This window comes from Triticum dicoccoides, chromosome 6B, assembly GCF_002162155.2.
Source record: "Triticum dicoccoides isolate Atlit2015 ecotype Zavitan chromosome 6B, WEW_v2.0, whole genome shotgun sequence".
Taxonomy (NCBI): domain Eukaryota; kingdom Viridiplantae; phylum Streptophyta; class Magnoliopsida; order Poales; family Poaceae; genus Triticum; species Triticum dicoccoides.
In genome coordinates, this window is record NC_041391.1 from 376,488,575 (window position 1) to 376,510,573 (window position 21,999).

Genomic DNA, 21,999 nt, shown 5'->3' on the forward strand with positions numbered 1-21,999 from the left:
TTTCAGATGAGAAGAGCCGGATCGCGTCTATGTGCACCGTCAAACGCGGCCAGGCGATCCGTCGTGGCCGTATCACTTTCCATTGCATCGCCGCAAAAAGCCAAGTGCAAAGGAGGTTTCATCAATACGGATCAAGATCATCAAAATACTGTTATTTCCTTCTGATTTGCCGAGTCGCCGCTGTCGCAAGCGGGAGTTACCGAGACGATTTCCTGAAGCCGGATCGAAAGAAGGTGCTACGCAGGGTTAGCACGTGAAGATCAGGGAAAAAGTGACTCTCTGCATCCGGGCAGGTCATGGCAGGGACTCTCGGTCAAACCGCTATAGTACTTCTAGTACTTTGTCATGTGAAAGCCAACATCAATTATTTCCTTTTTGGGAAGAGGGCTAATACTACTTGAGTACTAGTACTAGATCAAGACGTGTTCTGTCTTTAATGACTACATCCATCCGAATCGGAAGGAGGCAAGTGCTACTACAGGATCATCCTCATGGTAAGGTAAGGTAAAAAGAAAATCAAAACAACCACGATCCGGAGTGGATGGGGCCGTGGGCGTGGATTCGTTTCACTGCCGCTGCGGCCATTGCAGCGCCTCGACCCGCCCAGTTGGCCTTGGCCGTCCACCCGCCGCTTCACCTCTTCGCGGGGCCGCCGCGCCGTTCCAAGCCGTCGGTGCGTTTTTTATCGTTGTTGTAACCACGGCCCGCGGACCTGCCTCCACGAGCCGCCGCAGCAACGTTGTTCCGAGTCGCTGCACGTCAGTTGTGGGCTGCCTCTACTTCATCATCCACGGTTTCACCTCGGGCCGTTTTCACTGCTCTGGTGCACCGTTTCCGTCGTTGCCTTGGGCGAGCGATTAACTCGGTGTTTGTAAGACTCCATCTGTCATCCAGACGAACCAGGTGATATCCATCTATTTTTCTTAACATATTGTTTTTATCAAAGAACAATTACTCCAGCCTATATCTTTTTATACAGGACAAGTGCTCACTATAAAAGTGATGCCCTACTGTGGACGGCGCGCGCTAGTTGTTCTACACCAGCATCTGCGTATATTACACTGATAAATCGGAACACAAACCGCCACCCCGTAGTCCGGTTTACAACACCGCGACCGGACCATCCGTCTGCTCGTCTGGCTGACTCGGCCGTGATTAATTTTAGCATCACTGTGGTGATCATCAACTCCATGGCGGATAATTTCTGGCCTAACACATCAGGTGATATCCATCTAAAATATATTTTATTAGTGCATATTATTTTTGTTAAAAAACAGTTTATCTTTGCCTTGGTCTGCAATATTGTATGCAGGACAATTATTCATTATAAACGTGGTTTATACCATGGGTACGAAGCATGCGCTGGCAACGTCCTGCCCGGTGTTCGTCCATGCCACATTACACGGTGAATGGACGCGTGCAAGACGCCGCCCTTACGGCCCGGTTTACATCAGCTTGCCGGGACCGTGCCTGCGTTTGACTCGCCCGTCCGAACCGGTTTAAAACACCGTGGCCGGTTCATCTGCCCAAGCCACCTCTAATATTGTGGACGTCTCTACCGTCCATTTATTGCGGCCTGGTCTACATCAACATACCAGGCCGCACCTGTCTGCATGAGCAAGTCACAACTTGGGTAGCCCGGTTTTCTTTCAAAATGGAGGCAAATTATCATATACTATCAACCGCCGTCTACACAGGATGGCTCAATGGGCAGGCGCACAAGTCGCCGCCACTACAGTTTGGTTACCTTCAAATCGCCAGTTGAAAGGAATCATTGGCCGAGTTGCTGACACGGCTCATACGGGATCATTTATAACCCGCCGCAGTCATCACAACCTTTTGTGGATTTACATCGTGTTATCAACACCAATGATATACTAGTTATGCCGGTTTATATCACAGCCAAATATGGAGAGTTTCAAGCCAACTCCTCGAGTCACCTTGAGACTCGGGGGCTACGATGACATGACTAAGCAAATCTTGCCAACAAATTTAAGAACCCCAGGACGATGGAGGGAAAGATAACCCGGTCCCGGAGGCTACTGTTATTTGAAGGCCGTCAGAAAATTTCCGGCTTAGTAAGTATATGACAGTTACAAAATCCCGGCTCAATGAAGAAGTTCCGGATCATCAGAAAGGATTCTGGTTTAAAATCCGGCTCAAGGGAAGTCAGTCTCACTAAAGCTCTCAAGTATCCGGTTTACAATCCGGTTCAAGGGAAATATATTCTCCCACAAAGCTCTCAAGCGCTCAAATCCGGTTTAAAAATGTCCGGTTCAAAAAGGAATTAACTTCTCGCAAGTTCGAGTTGAAAGGCCATCAGAAAATTTCCGGCTAAAAATGAAGGTTCCGGTTTACAATCCGGTTCAAGGGAAAGATGTCTCCCACAAATCTTTGAAGCTCTCAATATCCGGTTCAAAATCCCGGTTCAAGAAGGATTTATCTCTTGCAAAAAGTTAAAGGGTGCCAAAGAGGACTTGCTGCCATGATGCGCGGTCCAAACATGGGTATCATGCCTTATTGGCTTATCATATTATTGGTCACTTGGGGGCTTGGTCGTATCCGAACCATAGCCACGCCTCTTGATCGGCCTAGTGCCACAATATCACTTGGGGGCTTGGTCGTGTCCGAACCAATGCAACACCTTTTGATAGGCGAAAGCCACCAGATCACTTGGGGACATGGTCAAGTCTGAACCAGTCACGCCTGTTGATCGGCCTAAGGCCATAGAGTCACTTGGGGGCTTGGTCGAACCCGAACCATTGCCGCACCACTTGATCGGCATAATGCCACGGTTTCAGTTGGGGACCTGGCTGACTTGAACCATAGCTACACCTTATTGGGAGCTTGGTCGTGTCCGACCATGGTAACACCATCTGATCGGCTCAGTAAAGCCTCTTTTTGCAAACGGTCTTATCATTGCCTTTGCTTCCATATTTTTTTCATAACTGTTATTTGATTTTTGTTGCATTTTTAAACCGACATTGTTAATCCGTTTCAAACTGTCAATTACAAATTGGCGGAACACGGTCAAATCCTAAACCGGAGACTATCTGTCCCGGTTCGATTTTATGTTACCATCTTATTATGGAGTAAACCGGTGTTCATTAACCCGGCTTGACTTTCAATTACAAATTGTCAATACATGATCAAATCATAATCCGGAGACTATTCGCCCGGTCTGGTTTGACTATGAGTCCCCAGTATTATATATGGTTAAACCGGTGTTTATCACAACCCGATACGGTTTTATCATAAACCGACACGGTATGAAAGGAGTTATCATTACTCAAGATTGGGATTATCACCCTTACTACAAAAAATTGGTAAACCAATGATGTGATTCAATGCCACAGGTATGATATATTTCATTGATTATTCTTAAGTGCAGCCTTGGTTATAAACCTGGGTTATATGTTGGGCATTATGACCCGTCCGGCGGTAAACCGCCAGGACACTTTAAACTTGTTGTATGCAGAGACAGGTTGAATAAAGCATGATGATAAATTATCCGGTGTTTATTAAACCGGCCTGGCTTTAAGACGATAAGTCGCCAGTATATGATGAGAAATTATGCGGTGTTTGTTAACCCAGCCTGGCTTTGGACTATAAGTCGCCAATTATATTATCTTGAATAAGCCAACATGGCTAGATTTTTATTATGGTTATCAATAACCAATATTATGATTGAGGTTTTCAAAGTCGCTTCAGCGCAATGTCTATTATTTCATCAATGGGTATGATTTATTCTACAATGGAGGGAATAGTCTCGAGTCGCTGCAGGCTTACGACCCGGCACTTGGGGGCTACATTATTTAAGTTGAGATTATATCAAATATGCAAGTCTCATGTCGCTGCAAGCATGCACAATGACACTTGGGGGCTAATGCAAAGTAATTTTTTGCTCATATTATTGAAGACCCGACTCATCACATTATAATGAGTCGGCCCTTGGGGGCTACCAATTGCTCTTGTCAACAGTTAAAGGTACAAAGCTTTTTATTCATTATATTGAAGAGTCCACTGCTCAGTTGGTAAAGCACAAGGCTCTTAACCTTGTGGACGTGGATTCAAGTCCCATGATGGGGGTTACATCATATGATGTTATTTTCATTGAAGTATATATTAAGTCCCAGCTCAATATTATCTTACTGAGCCGGCCCTTGGGGGCTACACATCATTGCTCAAATCTACATGATTATACCTACAAAGTCCCTGCTCATTATTGCATAATGACCCGGCCCTTGGGGGCTACACTGGTTGAAGTTTTTATGAGTATAAGACAATTACAAGTCCCAGGTTGCTGCAAGCATGACAACCCGGCACTTGGGGGCTACATAATATGGAGTATTCAGTTTTTACTAAGTGACTGGGATGAACAACATGGATTTCTTCTTAAGTGGCAGTATTTATATTGAAGCAAGTCTTAAGCAATCACTTTGTTCTGCTCAAGACTTGGGGGCTACAGGTATTATATTATTATTGAAGAAATATTGTCAAATTCTCTGATTGAGCAAACTAGGTTGACCCGGCGTCACCAATCATTATGACCCTGTGGCTGCAACCCGGCGTCATTAATAATCATGAACCGGTGTTGGCAACAATCATGAACCGGTGTCTGCAACAATCATGACTCGAAATTATCAAGTTTTTATAACCCGACGGTCTTTGGCAATGATAAAACCGGCAAGTTCTGCATCTTCAAACCGGTTGAATATCATATGAGTATTTCAAGACCAATATTTCTTAAACCGGCGTTTGGGAAGCCGACTCAAGTGGATTATTCTTCACAATATTTTTTATATAAGAAGCCAACATCGGCAATTTGAGTATGAAGCTGGTTATTGACCCGGATTTTCTAGAAGGAGGAAATGACAAAGGACTTAAGGACGATCAGGTGCCGGTCTACAAGAATTCTTAACCCGGAGCACAACCTGCCAAATTTGTTCTGGTGTTTATTTTGCAGCATAAGTTTACCATGGATAAATCCAAGCTAAACTTGGGGGCTAATGTCGGGGATATACCCCATGGTGTAAACCGGCCGGAAGTTAACCCGGCCGGACTTGGCGGTTTATTAGAGGTCCCGCTGGCACTTGGCGATATTCATCTGGTGACCCGCCCAGACCTGGCAATTTACCAGCAACCCGCCAGGACGTTGTAACTCACTGGTGACCCGGCGGACGGGTCAGAGGAGCGACAAGACCCGGTAGCCCGTCTGACGGTTCATGAAGGCCGGTTCAACTATTGTGGGCCGGTTTAAGAGGAAAGGCATGAGGAATATTTACCTTACAAGGAGTTAAGACCAGGACTTGTATCCGGTTTGCATTAGAGATAGACTAGTCCTAATCCTAATAGGACTCCACATGTAACCCGCCCCTTCAACATATATAAGGAGGGGCAGGGCTCCCCAAAGAGGGACAAGCGACAAGCAAGAGAAACAGTCTTAGGGCTATACACAAAGAGGAGAGCCGGTTTACGGCGACTCCTTCGTGATGATAATGAGACCTAGCCTCAAACATCATGTAGGGTTTTTACCGGATGATGTTTCCCGGGCCCGAAGCTGTCTAAATCCCTGTCCTATGTTGCATCTCTCGATTCCGCTCAACCCCTCTCAAGCTACCACATAGATGCGTTGGCCTCGCGACTAAGTCCTGACACTAAGGACATCTGACGTGACAATTCCACGACATCATCTGTCTGCTCCCGCGGCCGGCTCAGCCGTGATTGATTTCAGCATCACCATGGTGATCATCAATTCCGCGGTGATAATTACTGACCTGACCCATCAGGTGAAATTCATCCAGTATATTTTATATTATATATTGCTTTCTTTAAAAGAGCAATTACTCTGGCTTTCAAGTTCTCCAGTGCAGGACAAGTTATATCACTAAGATGTTGAATGACTCGTACCGGTTTATATCATGGTCAAATATGAAGAATCTCAAGACAACTGCTCGAGTCGTCTTAAGACTCGGGGGCTACAATGACATGACTCGGTGATATTGGCCGGTGTTAGTGAATTCAAGAACTCCGGGTCATTGGAGGGAAGGTAACCCGGTTCCAGAGGCTACCACTATATTGGTGAAAAATTTAAAGGCCGTCAGAAAATTTCTGACTAAAAAAGAAGGATTCCGGTTTAAAATCTAGTTCAAGAGACATCTCTCTCCCACAAAGCACTGACACTCTTAATATCCGATTTAAAAACCAGTTCAAGGGAAATTTATTTACCACAAGGCTTTGAAGCTCTCAAATCCGGCTCAAGGTAAATTTGTCTCTCACAAAGTTTTGAAGCTTTCAAATCCGGTTTAAAGTTCCGGTTCAAAAAGAATTAATCTCTCGCAAGTTCGAGTTCTAGAAAAATTAAAGGTTGCCAAAAAGAACTTGCTACCATGATGCGCAGTTCAAATATAGGTATCCTGCTTACGGCTTATCTTATTATGGTCACTTGGGGGCTTCCTGCTCATCGAGCATAGCTGTCGGTACCCTCTTGATCGGTGCAATGCTAATATATGGTCACTTGGGGGCTTCCTGTTCAAACATAGGTCGTATTCGAACCAAAGAGAACATAGCTGTCGAAACCCTTTTGATCGGCACACTGCCAAACTCACTGGGGGGCTTCTTGATCGTATCCGAATCATAGCTTAACCTCTTTTGGGTCCGACGTGGATCGTATTCGAATCAGCATCGTTAAACAACTCTCAAGGTCATTTGGGGGCTTCCTGTTCAAACATAGGTCATATTCGAACCAAAGAGAACATAGCTGTCGGTACCCTCTTGATCGGCAACGCCAAAGCCACTGGGGGCTATATGATCGTATTCGATTCTTTGCTCAACCCTGTTGGAACGGTTTTCTGATCATATACGAATCAGAAGCCTTAAATTTTTTAAGTCTTTTTTGCGAACAATTTTGGGTTTGACTTGAGACCTTTTTTGGATTATATCTCAAATGTATATAAGTGTTTTATGCTTAACCCAGCTTGACTTTTGACTATAAGTCGCCAGCTTATGACAATCATCATCTATGTGGAAGCATTGGCTTCTAAGGATTGGGTTATCACCCTTACTGCACAGGTCATGTAAACCGTCAGTACAAATTCAATATCACAGTGGTTATATGTGAGGTATTATGACCCGCCCTGCGGTAAACCGCCAAGGGTTCTTGTGATCTACTTGTGTGCAGAGTAAGACTACATTTGGGTGGTTACCCACCCTGGCTCTTGAAGTTAAGTTGTTAGGGCATATGTTGTTTAAACTCTGTGCAGGATTTGCAGAATTATGACTTATATAAATACTTCAGTCCAAGCTCATCACTGAAATTGGTGTCTCAAAAGGGTTATCAATTATTGATTTTCTCAAGGGCTATAGGCCACCGGGTTACAAAAATTCCGGCTTACAATGAATGTGCATTAAGTCGTCATCGGCCAAGAGCCGCCAGGTATTTAAACTCCGGATTTACTTGTCAACTGATGAGGTATTCAAATCTTTAATAGCCAAAACTGGCTGGATTTTTATGATGATGTTGAATGATTGAGGTTTTCATACCGGATTATATTATTCAAATCTTGAATAGCCAACATGGCTGGATTTCTATTATGATTATCAATAACCAGTGTTATGGTTGAGGTTTTCAAAGTCACTTTAGCACAATGGCTATTATTTTTATCAATGGATATGATTTATTCTACAATGGAAGGAATAGTCCCGAGTCGCTGCAGGCTTACGACCCGACACTTGGGGGCTACATTATTCTGATTGGGATTATATCAAATATGCAAGTCCCATGTCACTGCCAGCATGCACCATGGTACTTGGGGGCTAATGCAAAGTCATTTTTTTGCTCAACTTATTGAAGACCCGACTCATCACATTCTAAATGAGTTGGCCCTTGTGGGCTACCAATTGCTCCTGTCAAAAATTTAAGGTACACAAGCATTAATTCATTATATTGAACGGTCCACTATTCAGTTGGTGGAGTACAAAGCTCTTAACCTTGTGGACGTGGGTTCAAGCCCCATGGTGGAGACTATATTATATGATGTTATTATCAATTATATACAAAGTCCCAGCTCAATATTATCTTACTAAGCCGGCCCTTGGGGGCTACACATTGCTGTTCAAATTTACATGATTATATCTACAAAGTCCCTGCTCATTATTGCATAATGACCCGGCCCTTGGGGGCTACACTGGTTGAAGTTTTCATGAGCATAAAGCAATTACAAGTCCCAGGTTGCTGCAAGCATGACAACCCGGCACTTGGGGGCTACATGTGTGGAATATTCAGTTTATATGATTCAGATGAATAAACCGATTTGTTCAAGGTTGCAACGTTTATTGGAGCAAGTCTTAAACCATCACTTTGTTCTGCTCAAGACTTGGGGGCTACATGTAATATGGATATAAGGGAGAAAAATCTTCAAATTATCAGTTTTGAGCAAATCAGGAGGATCAATTACATAAACCGGTGTCAACAACAATTATGACCCGGCATCGTCTGTTTTATAATCTGGCAGTTTTTGGTAATGATAAACCGGCAAGTTTTACATCTTCAAGCCGACTGAATATCAGATGAGTATTTGAAGACCAAAATTATTTAACCCGGCGCCTTGGAAGCCGACTCAAGTGGATTATTCTTCACAATATTTTTCTGTGAGAAACCAACATCAGCAAATTGAGTATGAAGCTAGCTTGTTGGCTCGGATTTTCTAGATGAAGGAAATCACAATTGGACTTAAGGATAATCAGGTCCTGTCTTAGGAGAATATTTAACCCGGAGCACAAGGAATTAAGGATGATCAGGTGCCGGCATACAAGAATTTTTAACCCGGAACACAATCTATCAAAGTTGTTCTTGTGTTTGTTTTACAGGATCAGTTTAACATGGATAAATCCAAATTAAACTGGGGGCTAATGTCGGGGATATACCCCGCCGTATGACCCGGCCGGAAGTATGACCCGGCCGGACTTGGCGCTTCACCATGACCCGCCGGAGGACTGGCGACTCACAGGTCTGGCGGCTTACATGTCAGACGACTCACGGATGACCCCGACGGCGGGTCACATAGAAGACTAGGCCTAAAGCCCAGTAGGCCGACTCATATTATGGTGGGCCGGCTTAAGACAGAAGGCATGAGTAATATTTCCTTTACGAGGAAGCAAGACCCATACTTGTATCCGACTTGTAATAGAGAATAAGTTAGTTCTAATCCTAATAGGACTCTACATGTAAGCCGCCCCTTCAACTTATATAAGGAGGGGCAGGGCTCCCCAAAGAGGGACAAGCAAGAAGAGACAACAATCTCTAGGGCTAGACACAAAGAGCCGGCTTACCGGCGACTCCCACATGATCATAATGAGACCTAGCCACAAACAGCATGTAGGGTTATTACCGGATGATGTTTCCCGGGGCCCGAAGCTGTCTAAATCCTTGTCTTGTGTGTTGCGTCTCTCGTCCCGATCAACCCCTCTCGAGCTACCGCATAGATGCGTTGGCCTCGCGACTAAGTCCTGACACTAAGGACATCTGCCGTGACAAATCCACGACAGAGAGGCACATAGATATAACAATGAACCAATCATAGAGCAGTAAACCTTCTGGTCATCCGGTTCGCCATCCTTTGTCAAGTCAAGATGTCCACTAGTAGGCATGCGTGTACTCATACCTTTGCACTCTTGTATGTTGAACTTCTTGAATAAGTCCTTGGTGTACTTTGTTTGAGAAACAAAGGTACCCTCCTTAGTTTGCTTGATTTGTAACCAAGAAAGAACTTGAGTTCACTTATCATAGACATCTTAAACTTCTCCGACATTAGTCTTCCAAACTTTTCACTAAAATGAGGGTTAGTCGAACCAAATATGATATCATCCACATAAATTTGGCACACAAATAATTCAACATTAACCCTTTTAGTATAAATTCTTTCCAATCTCAAAGCCTTTTCCAATAAGGAACTTAGTCAAGCATTTATACCATGCTCTAGGAGCTTGTTTAAGACCATAAAGAGCTTTGTGAAGTTTGTATACATGATCGGGTTTCTTGGGATTAACAAAGCCGGGAGGTTGTTTAACATAAACTTCCTCCTCAATTTCACCATTATGAAAAGCACTTTTAATGTCCATTTGATATAAAGTGATATCATGATGATTGGCATAAGCAAGTAAGATGCGAATGGATTCAAGTCTAGCAACGGGGGCATATGTCTCAACATAGTCCATACCTTCGACTTGAGTGTAGCCTTGAGCAACGAGACAAGCCTTGTTGCGTACAACTTGTCCATCTTCATCTTGCTTGTTCCAAAACACCATTTGATTCCAATGACATTGTGCTTCTCATCGGGCTTTTCAACCAACGTCCACACTTGGTTCCTCTCGAAATTGTGTAGCTCTTCATGCATACCGTTCACCCAATCCGGATCATCAAGAGCATCTTCAACCTTCATAGGTTCAATACTAGAAATGAACGAGTAATGTTCACAAAAGTTAGCCAAACGAGTTTTTGAGCGAGTAATTCTCTCAGTTTGAATACCATCATAGATTTGTTCAACGAGGTGATCTCTTAAGACTCTTGCTCGAACTCGTGAGAGCTTTTGTTTGGGTCGGGGTGGAACATCCTCTTAATTGTCTTGTTCTTCTTCTTGTCTTTCTCCGTTGGCATTGGCATTGCTATTCTCCCATGGAGGTGGAGAAGGAGGTCGATGAGGTTCATCTTATTGTACATCCTCGTTCCCATCGTCTTGATGCGTTCCACTTATGGATGCCTCCAAGTCAACTTGTGGATCACCTTAGCGTGAAGTTGAGGCTTCCACTTGGACAGATGAGGTACTGTCCTTCACCTCCGTTGGGCGAATCTTGCCAATAGACAAGTCTTGTATTGCTTATGAAGGATCTTTGTTGCCTACATCAATTGGCAATTGCTCTACTTGCGAGCCGTTAGATTCATCAAACTTCACATCTACCGTCTCTTCAACCTTTAAGGTGAAATTGTTGTAGACACGGTATGTGTGAGAGTTTGAGCCATAACTAAGTAAGAAACCTTCACGAGATTTAGGAGCAAATTTCGAATGACGATGCTTATCGAGAATGTAGCACTTTGAGCTAAATACCCGAAAGTTTCCAACTTGGGATTCGTTACCGATGAGAAGCTCGTATGCCATCTTGCCGAGTAGCTTTTGAAGATATAAACGATTTTCGCATGCCAAGCTTTCTCAACCACTTCCGCCCAAAAGTGTTTTGGCGTCTTGTACTCATCAAGCATCGTTCTCGCCATTTTTATGAGCGTCTAATTTTTCCTATCAACATCCCCATTTTGCTGAGGCATGTACGTAGCCGAGAACTCATGTGAAATCCCTTCTTCATCAAGAAAGGTGTCCACATTGGCATTCTTGAACTTTGTTCCGTTGTCACTGCGAACCTTCTTGATCTTCACTTCAAATTGATTTTTGGCCTTCCTAGTGAAGTTCTTGAAGATCTTTTGCACCTGCGATTTATCATCAAGAAAGAACACCCACGTAAATCTTGAAAAAATCATCAACAATACCAATCCGAATGAGTTACCACCGAGACTCTTGTAGGCATTGTGATCGAAAATATCCATGTGAAGTAGCTCGCGTGGTCTTCTCATGGTCATGATGTTCTTCACGGGATGACTTCCTCCAACTTGTTTTCCTGCTTGGCAAGCACTACAAAGTCTATCCTTGTCAAATATAACATCTTTAACACCAAGGATATGATCATCTTTAACACAAAATCTAACCGTTACACACAAATTACCAAACTCGGTGGGACCGAAAAGTGAAACTCGGTCATACTGATATGGTTAAAAATGTGAATATTAGGGTTTTCGGTGGGACCGACAAGGTCAACTCGGTGAGACCGATGTGCTAGGGTTAGGGCAAAACCTCATCTCAGTGAGACCGATTGCATGAACTCGGTGGGGCCGATTTCAGCAATAAGCAAACAAAGACTTGGTCAAGCAAACTCGGTGGGACCAACCGCATATCTCGGTGAGACCGAAATATCCGCAATAGGTAATAGAGAGTTTGCAAGGCCATCTTGCTGAGACCGAGATCCCATTGGTGAGACCGAACTAATTAGGGTTTCTGGCAGTGGCCATGTCAAGTGAACTCGGTGGCGCCGGATAGATCAAATCGGTGGGGCCGAGTTTGACTTTAGGTTTGGGACATATGTGAAAATGAGAAAGTGGTTGAGGGCTTTGGAGCATATCGCTAAGCACTTTGAGCAAGCAAGTCATTAAGCAACACCTCATCTCCTTTTAATAGTATTGGCTTTCGTATGGACTCAATGTGATCTTGGATCACTAAAATAAAAATGTAGAGTCTTGAGCTTTTGCCAATATGTGTCCTTAGCATCTTGAAGGGGTTCCACATCCTCTTGTCCTGCCACTGCAATGTTGAACTCATCTGAAATATACTAGATGAAAGAATTAGTCCAACAAGAGATATGTTGACATTAATTACCAAAATCACCCAGGGAGCCCTTGTGCTTTCAGCATCACGACATGATGGCTGGAGCCACGAGATTGCCAAGCTAATGTAAATATCGTAGAGATAGCCTACAGGTCATAGGTGTCGATGGCAAACCGTACACGGAGGACTCCGACGAGGAGAAGGTGTACTAGGAGCGAGACGAGGAGCTATAATTTCGTGCTATGGCGGAATTTCTGACTTTGGTGCCGCAACAACGTTTCCTAAAATAGTTGCCATGGCAACATTTTCTAAAATTGCTGCAATGACAACGTTTTTGAAATGGTTGCCACGACAAAAAATATTGGACGCCATGATGCTTCAACTGGAGATCTAAGATGATCACGGAGATTCCCGACGCCCAGGGCTATACCATGTCATGCTTGTATGAACAACCTGAGATGTTTATCCCACTGTTGTTTGCAACCTTTGATTGCAAAGTAGTCAATTATTAGGGTGATCTCTCATAGTAAATATCAAGTAAAAGGTGATCTCCACAGTGTTGCAACCGTCTGCGGCATTCTAGCATCTCAAAGTTCGCCATGTCCACATGAGTTCAAATGAGATGAGAGATGTAAGATGAAGATGGTTAGATCATATGTGCATATAGCACTCAATTACCTTGAAGTTCTAGCAGAATCATTCTGAGCTCACCCACAAAAAAACAATCATTCTGAGCTCGGAGCATGATACGTCTCCAGCGTATCTACTTGTCCCAACGCTTTTGCTCTTGTTTTGGACTCTAATTTGCATGATTTGAATGAAACTAACCTGGACTAATGCTGTTTTCAGCAGAACTACCATGGTGTTGTTTTGTGCAGAAATAAAAGTTCTCGGATTTGGACGAAACTTTTTGGAGAATTATTTTTGAATAAATTAGAAGTACTAGAAACAAGACCCATTGGAGGGCCCCCCAGCTATCCACTAGGCACCAGGGCACGCCACCCCCCTCTGGCGCGTCCTGGTGGGTAGTGGGGCTCACGAGACTCCACTGGCCCTAATTCCAACTCTATAAATTCCTATTTTGGAGAAAAAAATAGGAAAGGAAGTTCCATCGCGTTTTACGACACGGAGACACCGCCACCTCCTGGTCTTCATCGGGAGGCCAGATCTGGAGTCCATTCGGGGCTCCGGAGAGGGGGATATTTGGTCTTCTTCATCATCAACCATCCTCCATCAACAATTTCATGATGCTCACCGCCGGGAGTGAGTAATTTCTTCATAGGCTCGCTGGTCGGTGAGGAGTTGGATGAGATTCATCATGTAATCGAGTTAGTTTTGTTAGGGCTTGATCCCTAGTATCCACTATGTTTTGAGATTGATGTTGATATGACTTTGCTATGCTTAATTCTTGTCACTAGGGCCCGAGTGCCATGATTTCAGACCTCAACCGTTTATGTTATCACCATTATATCTATGTTCTTGATCTGATCTTGCTAGTCATATGCACCTGTTACGTGTTGTGATCTGTAAACCCCAAGGATACTTTTCGGTGATGATCGTAGTTTGAGAGTTCATGTATTCACTATGTGCTAATGCTTTGTTCTGGTTCTTTATTAAGCAAGTTCTTTTCCATAAGCATGATGACTATTTACGAAATACATGCCTACATTAGATTGACGAATTGGAGCTAGTTTTGTACCGCCCTAGGTTATGATTGTTATATGATGAATATCATCCAACGAAATCAGTGATCCAATGCCTACGAGATTTTCACATATTGTTCTTGCTAAGTTACTATTGCTATTGCTATGGTTTCAACTACTACAAAACTATTACCGCTGTTACCGTTACCACTGCTATTGTTACTCCTACTATGAAACTATCATACTACTGTGCTACTGATCACTTTGCTGCAGATATTTAATCTCCAGGTGTGGCTGAATTCACACTCAACTGCTAATACTTTCAAATATTCTTTGTCTCCCCTTGTGTCGAATCTATAAATTTGGGTTGAATACTCTACTCTCGAAAACTGTTGCGATCCCCTTTACTTGTGGGTTATCAAGACCTTTTTCTTGTGCCGTTGCCAGGGAGCATAGCTATATTTGTTGAGTCACTTGAGATTTATATCTATTGATCAATATGAAGAATCTAAAAGATACCAGAACCAAGATCGTTTCCTCTAAGACGAGGGGAGGTGAGGAATTGCCATCTACCTCTGCACTTGATTCACCTTCTGTTTTCAATAGACTTGCAACACCACCACATGCCATTAATCCTGATATGTCGCAAGTTATTGATGATGCTACTTCTGCTATGAATGATGCTTATGATGATGCCAGTACCTTGTTTGATAAGACTGTGCCACTAGATGAATTTTTTGATGAACAACTTGCTAGAGCTAAAAATATTGAGAATGCTGAAACTAATGAAATTACTGAAACTGATGAAGTCTTTGAAACTAAGAATTATGAAACACCTATTAGACCTAGCTCTCCTAGATATGAATTGCCTAAAATACCTTAGGCTTATGTTATGGATGGAGAGGTAGCTAGAGACTTTCTTGCTTGTAAGGATAGAGATGATCTTAGTGAGTTATTATGCAAGTTGAAATAAAAATCTTTGAATTCTAGAATGAAATGTGATTCTAAGTTTTCTACTTCACCTATCTTTATTACTGATAAGGATTATGAATTCTCTGTCGACCCAGAGTTAATTACTTTGATTGAATCTGATCCTTTCCATGGCTATGAAACTAAAACTGTTGTGGCACATCTTACTAAACTAAATGATATAGCTACCCTATTTGCTCATGATAAGAAAATTCACTACTATTAAATTCTTAAGTTGTTTCCTTTCTCTTTAAAGTGTGATGCTAAGATATGGTACAATACTCTTGCTCCTGGTTGTGTGCATTGTCCTTGTTGACACCAAATTTTGGCATGGTCAAAAGCATAATTAAGAAGACCTCAAATGGAAAAGTGCTCAATGTGATAAGTTTCATATCGTCAAAATGAGAAACTTTGATATTTGGGCCATAGCCATCCGGTCTCATCTCTAAGGCCGAAGTTATGTTCGAAGTACTGAGATTTTGTATCCAGAACACTATTAGGATTATTACGCTCTCAAGAATGCCTCTTATGGAAAAATGATCTACAGGAATTGTCTTCGTCTCGTCGAAACGATCGATTTTGATATAAAAATCATCCCAATACGAGTTCGTATGCAAAAGTTAGAGCTATCGGAATACAACCCTGTCAGGAGGCGAAATATGGCGCCCCCACCAGACGCCATGTGTGATGGGTAGCGCGAGCAAACAGATGTATTGCGTGAGCTATTCTATACTACTATTAAACAAACAAACATGTTCATCTCTAAACGCACCCAGAAACGTGTACAAAGGACAGCTCAGACAAAATACCACCTCACGATTAGATCCACCTAATTACATCTAACCGTCCACATAAAAAGTAATCCTCTCCTGTGTATGTTTAGCAATTTACATGAGCGGACAAAACTCTGCCATCTGCGCATCCTATCTGGTCCTCTGGTCAACGAAAAAAATCAGCACCCCACCTCCCACGCACGACTCGCGGAACCACCCACGCCGCCGGCCGCCGAGCCCTCACTCGGACGCCCACCCTGCCACCAGCCGTCGCTGCTCCTCGCACCCTCCCACGGTGGCGCTGCCCCCCGGCTCCTTGCGGCCCGTCACGCCCCCGCGCGGCCTCCCTCTGCAGCGCCCCAGCCCCGTGCCGCCCACCACGTCCCAGGGCGGTGTCCCTCGGCGGCTCCCCCGCCCCCGTGCCACCTGCAGCGCCGCAGCGCGCCCTCCCTCGACGGCGCCCCCGGCCAGCACGCCCTTCCTTGGCGGCGTCCATCTAGAGATCCACCACCGAGTCAAGTACCACTTCTTTTTTTTTCTTTCTGTTACCTAGTCAACAATTTTCTTAAGAACAATCGTACATTGCAAATCAGTATAAATCATTGTTGTACATGTCAAATGCATGGTCTTTTGTAGTAAGAAATCAAAGACGGAGAGATGTTCATTTTTATTTGTACAAGAGACCATTCAAAATTTATTCTTTGGCTATCGTTTGTCCTGAGTGGCTCTCTGTGTGTTGTTTATTTTGTGAGTGAAAAGAGCAGGTCAGGTTCCTGATAACTTCGGTAATGTTTCTGGGTCAGAACTTAAGGTAGAGGTGATGGAAGAGAGGCTATTACAAGACTTGACTCGTGAAGTTTGTTCTGTGCTTTGGGTTTTAGCATTACCTAGTTTGAAGAGTAGACTTCCATCTTTGGAACAACTTGGAACTGTCAACCGGATTGATTCTTCTCTTAAAAGTCTGGAATCATTTGCTTCCAGCTCTCTTATTGGGTACTAGAAAAATTTCTTGCCACATATGTGTGTATACCTTAGTTCTTAAATTTCATCGAGCAGCACCTTAACAGATGAACAAAGACTGACTGCTACTATTTATTTACAGATTTCTTATGCTTAATGTTGACATTACCCTAACTGCTTTGAGAATAACTATTGAAGTGTTCACTTGGACAGATAGTGAAGAAGTGACTAAAGTAATACCCTTTTATGGTGCATTGATTCACCTTGCTGTTGCAACAAACCAGGCTGAGCTGAGGCAGTTTGTTAGAAAGGATATATTTTCGTCTATAACACAGGGCTTTTCTGTTGAGTTGAATGTCGTTGTTAGTGCGGAGCTTATTGGACTTTGTCGAGGAATATATCTATATCTGTCAGACAAAGATCGTGCACCTAAACAGGTATTTTTTCTGAGATCATGACAAAGTATATCTGTATTTGGAAATTATGTACTTTGTGGTTATATCAACGCACTGAATTATTATGCCAAAAATACGTTGTGAATTTGTTGTCCCAGACTGTTGTCAGTACCACTCAAACTCATTGTATTGATACTTTTTCATTTTTCAGTTTGGCTCTGGAGGCTTTGGTCATGCACAGTTCAGAAAGTAAAACAAGAACACAAGTTCATCACTGATCTATTTTTACACTAGTAAGATATGCATACCATTTGCAGTGAAAAAGTGTTTAACTATTTTTATCCTGGACAATGAATTTGACTTCATCTCCAGATGTGACCAAATCTTTTTAGGCTGACAAGTATCACTGGAACTGGTAAGTATCACTAAAGGCTTGATTCAGCAACACGTGATATGTTCCCCTCACCAGTTACCATCTCAGTTGTCTTCCTCACCTCTGTTATCCCATCGACACGGCCGACATCTCTACCACGGTGAGGCACTCCACCTCGACATTTATCGCCTCTCACCTCCACCAGTAGCCTCCCTATGTTGCAGCTATGTCTTCTGCTCCTCAGTTTTGCTTCATCATGCGTTCTCTATGTAATGGAAATTATGAACATTTTTCCCCCTCATTATGAGCACTTTTTTCCTCATTATGAACACTCTCGTGAGTTTGGCATGAATGTGTGATTCAATGCAGCAAAAGTAAACCCCAATTAAAATTCAAAAAAAGTAAACCCCAATTAGCCTTAGATGGAAAGTAGATACATGGATTGGAAAACTCATGCCAAGTAATGATTTGAGCTTTGCTTGTCTGAGCCAGTAAACTTACTAGTCTAACTGGAATTAAACAGTGCTTACTACCAAATTAAGTCAATCGTGGAGGTCATGTCGTTCGTTCTAAGCCAACAGGTGCAATTTTGTTCAAATTGAATTTATGATTTGTGAGATACGACCAAAATACTAAAGGTGAACCCAAGTTTCGAATTAGAGCAAATAACTATTGAGCCCCCTTTTCAGCAATTTGGAGACGGAGTTGCAGTCTGCTTGTAATATGGAAGTTGAAAAAAATCTGTAATCTTCAATGTTATGGTTTGGTATGATGGATGCCTTGCTTTATTTAAAGATGCTATGGAGGATTACACGGAAAATACTTTGCTTAATTTCTCTATTTTGCTTGTGTTCTTACTATTATTTTGGTTTCTGGATCACGACTTGTAAGTTGAGTCGCCTTCTTGGCCATCTACTAATAAAAAAATACAGGTTTGAAAAGAGACCCATAATTTTTTTTTATGTAAGAAACATCAAGCAGAACCTTATTTCTGTAATTTATTCTCCACAAGTTTGTTCTGAATCATTTGTACATAACTGAACTGTATGCTTATTAGTTAGTTGTGACATAAGTAATTCAGTTCTGGTACAATCTTAATACATGTAGGGTGTTGTAGGGTGGAACCCTAAGTGAAGATCTTTCACGAATTGGAGGGGGAATCCCCAAGAACAAGATGAACACAAGAGAGAAAACAAGAGGAACACTCAAGAACGAGTCCAATCACACATTCACTAGACCGACAATCACACAAGATCCACAAGGTACATGAACAATCAATGGGAAACAAGATACATGGTAGAGTTCATCCCAAATCCTATGAAGGAGATGAGGCTTGATGATCTAGGTAGATCCTTCCCTCAAGGGGGGCTTGAATCCCTAGGGATCTTCTCCAATGGAGGTCTTGCACCCCAATGGAGTCTTCTCTCTCAAGAGGAATCCCATAAGGGGAGGTACATGAGCTAAGCTTTATGATTTGTGTCTATTCTTTGCTATCCCTCTAATGAGCTAGGTGGGGGTACTTATAGTCTAGGGGCGAAATATGAGAGGGAGAGGGTTACAAGGGCAAAAACCGCAACTTGCACCCATGCATTCATGGAGTGATCTGGGCACCCGGTGCAAAGAGGACCGGGCACCCGGAGGTGGTGCGGCTGTAGGTGGCCGGGCACCCAGGGCCGAAGGGCCGGGCACCCGGGCTGGACAGGGCCGGCTGTAGATGGCCCGGGCACCCGGGCTGGACAGGGCCGGCTGTAGATGGCCCGGGCACCTGGGGGCGCGCCAGGCGGCTGGGGGCATGGGCCGGGCACCCGAGGAAGCAAGGCCCAGGCACCCGGGGTGGAAGGCAGCAGCTCCAGCGAGAGGGGCCGGGCACCCGGGTCCTCCTGGCCGGGCACCCGGGGCGGCCAGGCCTAGCACAGCCGACGGCCGGGCACCCGGGTTGTCCAGTGGCTCCACTCCTTCTTGCCCATCTTCCTTCTCCTTCCTCCATGTGTCTCCGGGTGAACTTGGTGTTTCCCTCTGTGCTTCCTCGTGACGATCTCCCAAGTACCTAAGAATGCACAACGTCTCGGATTGAGGTAGGATCCGATTCATATGCGATTCCAAACGAGACTCGAAGAGGAAAGAAGTGACCTCGTTGTCGATGTTGCGTGCACGTGCTCTTGTCATCGGTCCTCTCGGTGCTTGCGATGGTGATGGCGTGTCCATGTGGATGGACGAGGGATGCTCCGCATCATCTCTCCCCCCCCTTGGGAGAGATCCGTCCACGGATCGTGATCTTCATCACCATGGGAAAGAGATGGCGTCGCCGTGTAGAAGTGGACAACCACCAAGCACTCATCATCGTCAAGCTCGAAATGGTCACTCTCTGATGTCGCACCGTCTTGTGATTCCTTCAAAATTAGCAATTAGAACAAACACTTCGAAAAACAAATGTGGTTAGCGTTAGAGCAAAACCAAGCATTCGAGAGGTGATTCACCAAACAAGTGTTGTCATCAAGCATAGCATATGGTGTGACAAGGGGGTGTGGCATGGCATGTAAGCACATAAATTGAGCACAATCAAGGACATCATGGAAACAAGTAGACTTAACCTCTCTATGTGGTGGTGGCTCACTCACTCCCTCAAGGTAGGTGCACTCAATGTCACATATGGTGGAGTCACTCAAATCACTCAAGTGGTGGTGGTGGTGGCTCTCCTCGCATGGGAATTGGGACAACTCGTCATATATGGGGCTAGTGGTGAAGTCACTCTCACTCTCAATATGGTGCCACAAGTCACTCAAGTCATCATACGTCGTCGTGGTCAAAGGGAAAATCCCATGCTCACCCATCTCGTCGTCGTCATCGTGGATGAAGGCCGAAGATGGCACACCATCGCTCTCCTCCATGACTGAAGGGAAAATCCCATGCTCGATCATCTCATCACCGTCGCCGTGGAGGAAGGCCGAAGTAGGCGTACTCGTCGGAGGTAGGCGAAGATGCCATACGTCCAAAGGCAAAGATGCCTTGATGACACTTGGCGAAGATGCCGAAGTGGTCGTAGCTCCGTCTTGGTGGTGCTTGTCTCGCGGTCTTCTCTTGTGCTCACGAAGTTTGGCCATAGCTTGATGTAGAGCTTTTTGGGACTTGTAGGTGTACGCATCGCGAGCATCTTCATCTTGATGGTGTTGTAGTGCTTGAGCTCGATGATGTTCCGAAGATTGGCCACTTGAGCGTCGCTGCCTTGAAGATGACAAAGGGGAAGAAGACTTGTAGTTGGCCATCATGTCTCGTACTCGATCCCTTTGTTCGGCCAACTTGGTGTCGAGGTAGTCCCTTATACTTGCTTCGTTTTGGCGAATGTTGATGGCGAGTCGCTCAATGCCTTGCATTGCTCATTGTAGTCCGAAGATGGACGTTTTGGTGATGTAGTTGTTCGCGTTGTCGTTGTCGTGGAAGACCGGAGATGAAATGCCTTGCCTATCCATCACAAGACTCGAGTAGAGGTGAGTAGGAAATGAGATAAACAATACCAAGTTACCTTTTCCCAAAGTTGAAGATCTATCCCGTTTCACTCAATGTGAGATGAAACAATAGTGGAATTGGTACCGGACTTGTTCACTCACACCTATCAAGTAAAGCTTATAGTGGAGCTCGGTGAGGATAGTGGCACAAAAATTTGATGCAAATGTTAGCAAGAGTCAATAATGTTGGAAAAGATTCACAAATTCGCAAGTGAAACAAGTAGACCAATAGCAATATGTGGCACACGGAAACACACACACGGATAGATAAATGGGGTCGTGCAACCAAGGAATGAGCACAAATGTGGAATCCACAGAAAACGCTCGTGTTGCACAACTCAAGAGAGATGCTAGCACGATTGCTCAATAGGCGGATACGACACTTGTGCACAACCTATAAGATGCAAGTTGTATGAGCTTTCTATCCCAAGTATGCTATGTGTATGATGTTCCCGGTGTTTCGCACACGATGATCCAAGATGATCGGATATGACAATCTTATGTGCAATGTGGTATGATGCTATGGCTCTTGCTCACAAGCTCTTTGCTCTCTTTTTGCTTAAAAGCTTATTCCTTTTTTTATATGGCCACTTACGCAAAATGCACAAACCAAGATAGCAATTGTGTATATGCGGGAACGATCTTGTGACACAAGGGATGATATGATGATACCTCGATGATACCAATATGATATGGTATGTATGCAATGGAAGGTATGGATCACTAATGTGCACAAGTAACGTTGCCGGCAATACTCAAATGGCTAGTCTCGATAGGAAAGTGACGCAAAATGGGCTAAGGGGTTAACAATGTAATGGCAAGAATGTACAATGATAGGATACCACAATACCAAGGTGATATGGAGGTTACCGTTCTTGCTTACGGTTAGGTTGTCAAAATGGTGAAGTGGTCAATGTCGATGACGACCTCGTGGCGATGATGAGTGACGGTGTTCTTG

The 21,999-nt window shown here is 44.0% G+C and overlaps 1 protein-coding gene across 5 annotated transcripts; it reads left to right on the plus strand.

Moving 5' to 3' along the window:
* The first annotated feature begins 15,990 nt into the window (after nucleotides 1–15,990).
* LOC119325264 (protein HASTY 1-like) lies at nucleotides 15,991–17,860 on the plus strand. Of its 5 annotated transcripts, XM_037599005.1 has the most exons (4): nucleotides 15,991–16,803; nucleotides 16,913–17,207; nucleotides 17,377–17,458; nucleotides 17,538–17,860. In XM_037599005.1, the coding sequence occupies exons 1-3, from the start codon at nucleotides 16,631–16,633 to the stop codon at nucleotides 17,416–17,418; spliced, it is 510 nt and encodes a 169-aa protein (XP_037454902.1). In that variant the 5' UTR covers nucleotides 15,991–16,630; the 3' UTR covers nucleotides 17,419–17,458; nucleotides 17,538–17,860. The 5 variants fall into 5 exon arrangements, 2 of the variants coding, with proteins under 2 accessions (XP_037454902.1, XP_037454901.1); XM_037599004.1 differs by having other exon boundaries at nucleotides 15,992–16,803; nucleotides 17,377–17,860; XR_005157429.1 differs by having other exon boundaries at nucleotides 15,996–16,803; nucleotides 16,984–17,207; nucleotides 17,377–17,860.
* The last annotated feature ends 4,139 nt before the right edge of the window (nucleotides 17,861–21,999 follow it).

What these genes read in the sequence shown, in the direction of transcription:
- LOC119325264 (XM_037599005.1), top strand. Translation starts at nt 16,631, where the DNA reads ATGGAAGAGAGGCTATTACAAGACTTGACTCGTGAAGTTTGTTCTGTG. An exon ending in GCTTCCAGCTCTCTTATTGG is followed by an intron (nt 16,804 to 16,912) that starts GTACTAGAAAAA and finishes ATTTATTTACAG; the next exon opens with ATTTCTTATGCTTAATGTTG. An exon ending in AAGATCGTGCACCTAAACAG is followed by an intron (nt 17,208 to 17,376) that starts GTATTTTTTCTG and finishes TTCATTTTTCAG; the next exon opens with TTTGGCTCTGGAGGCTTTGG.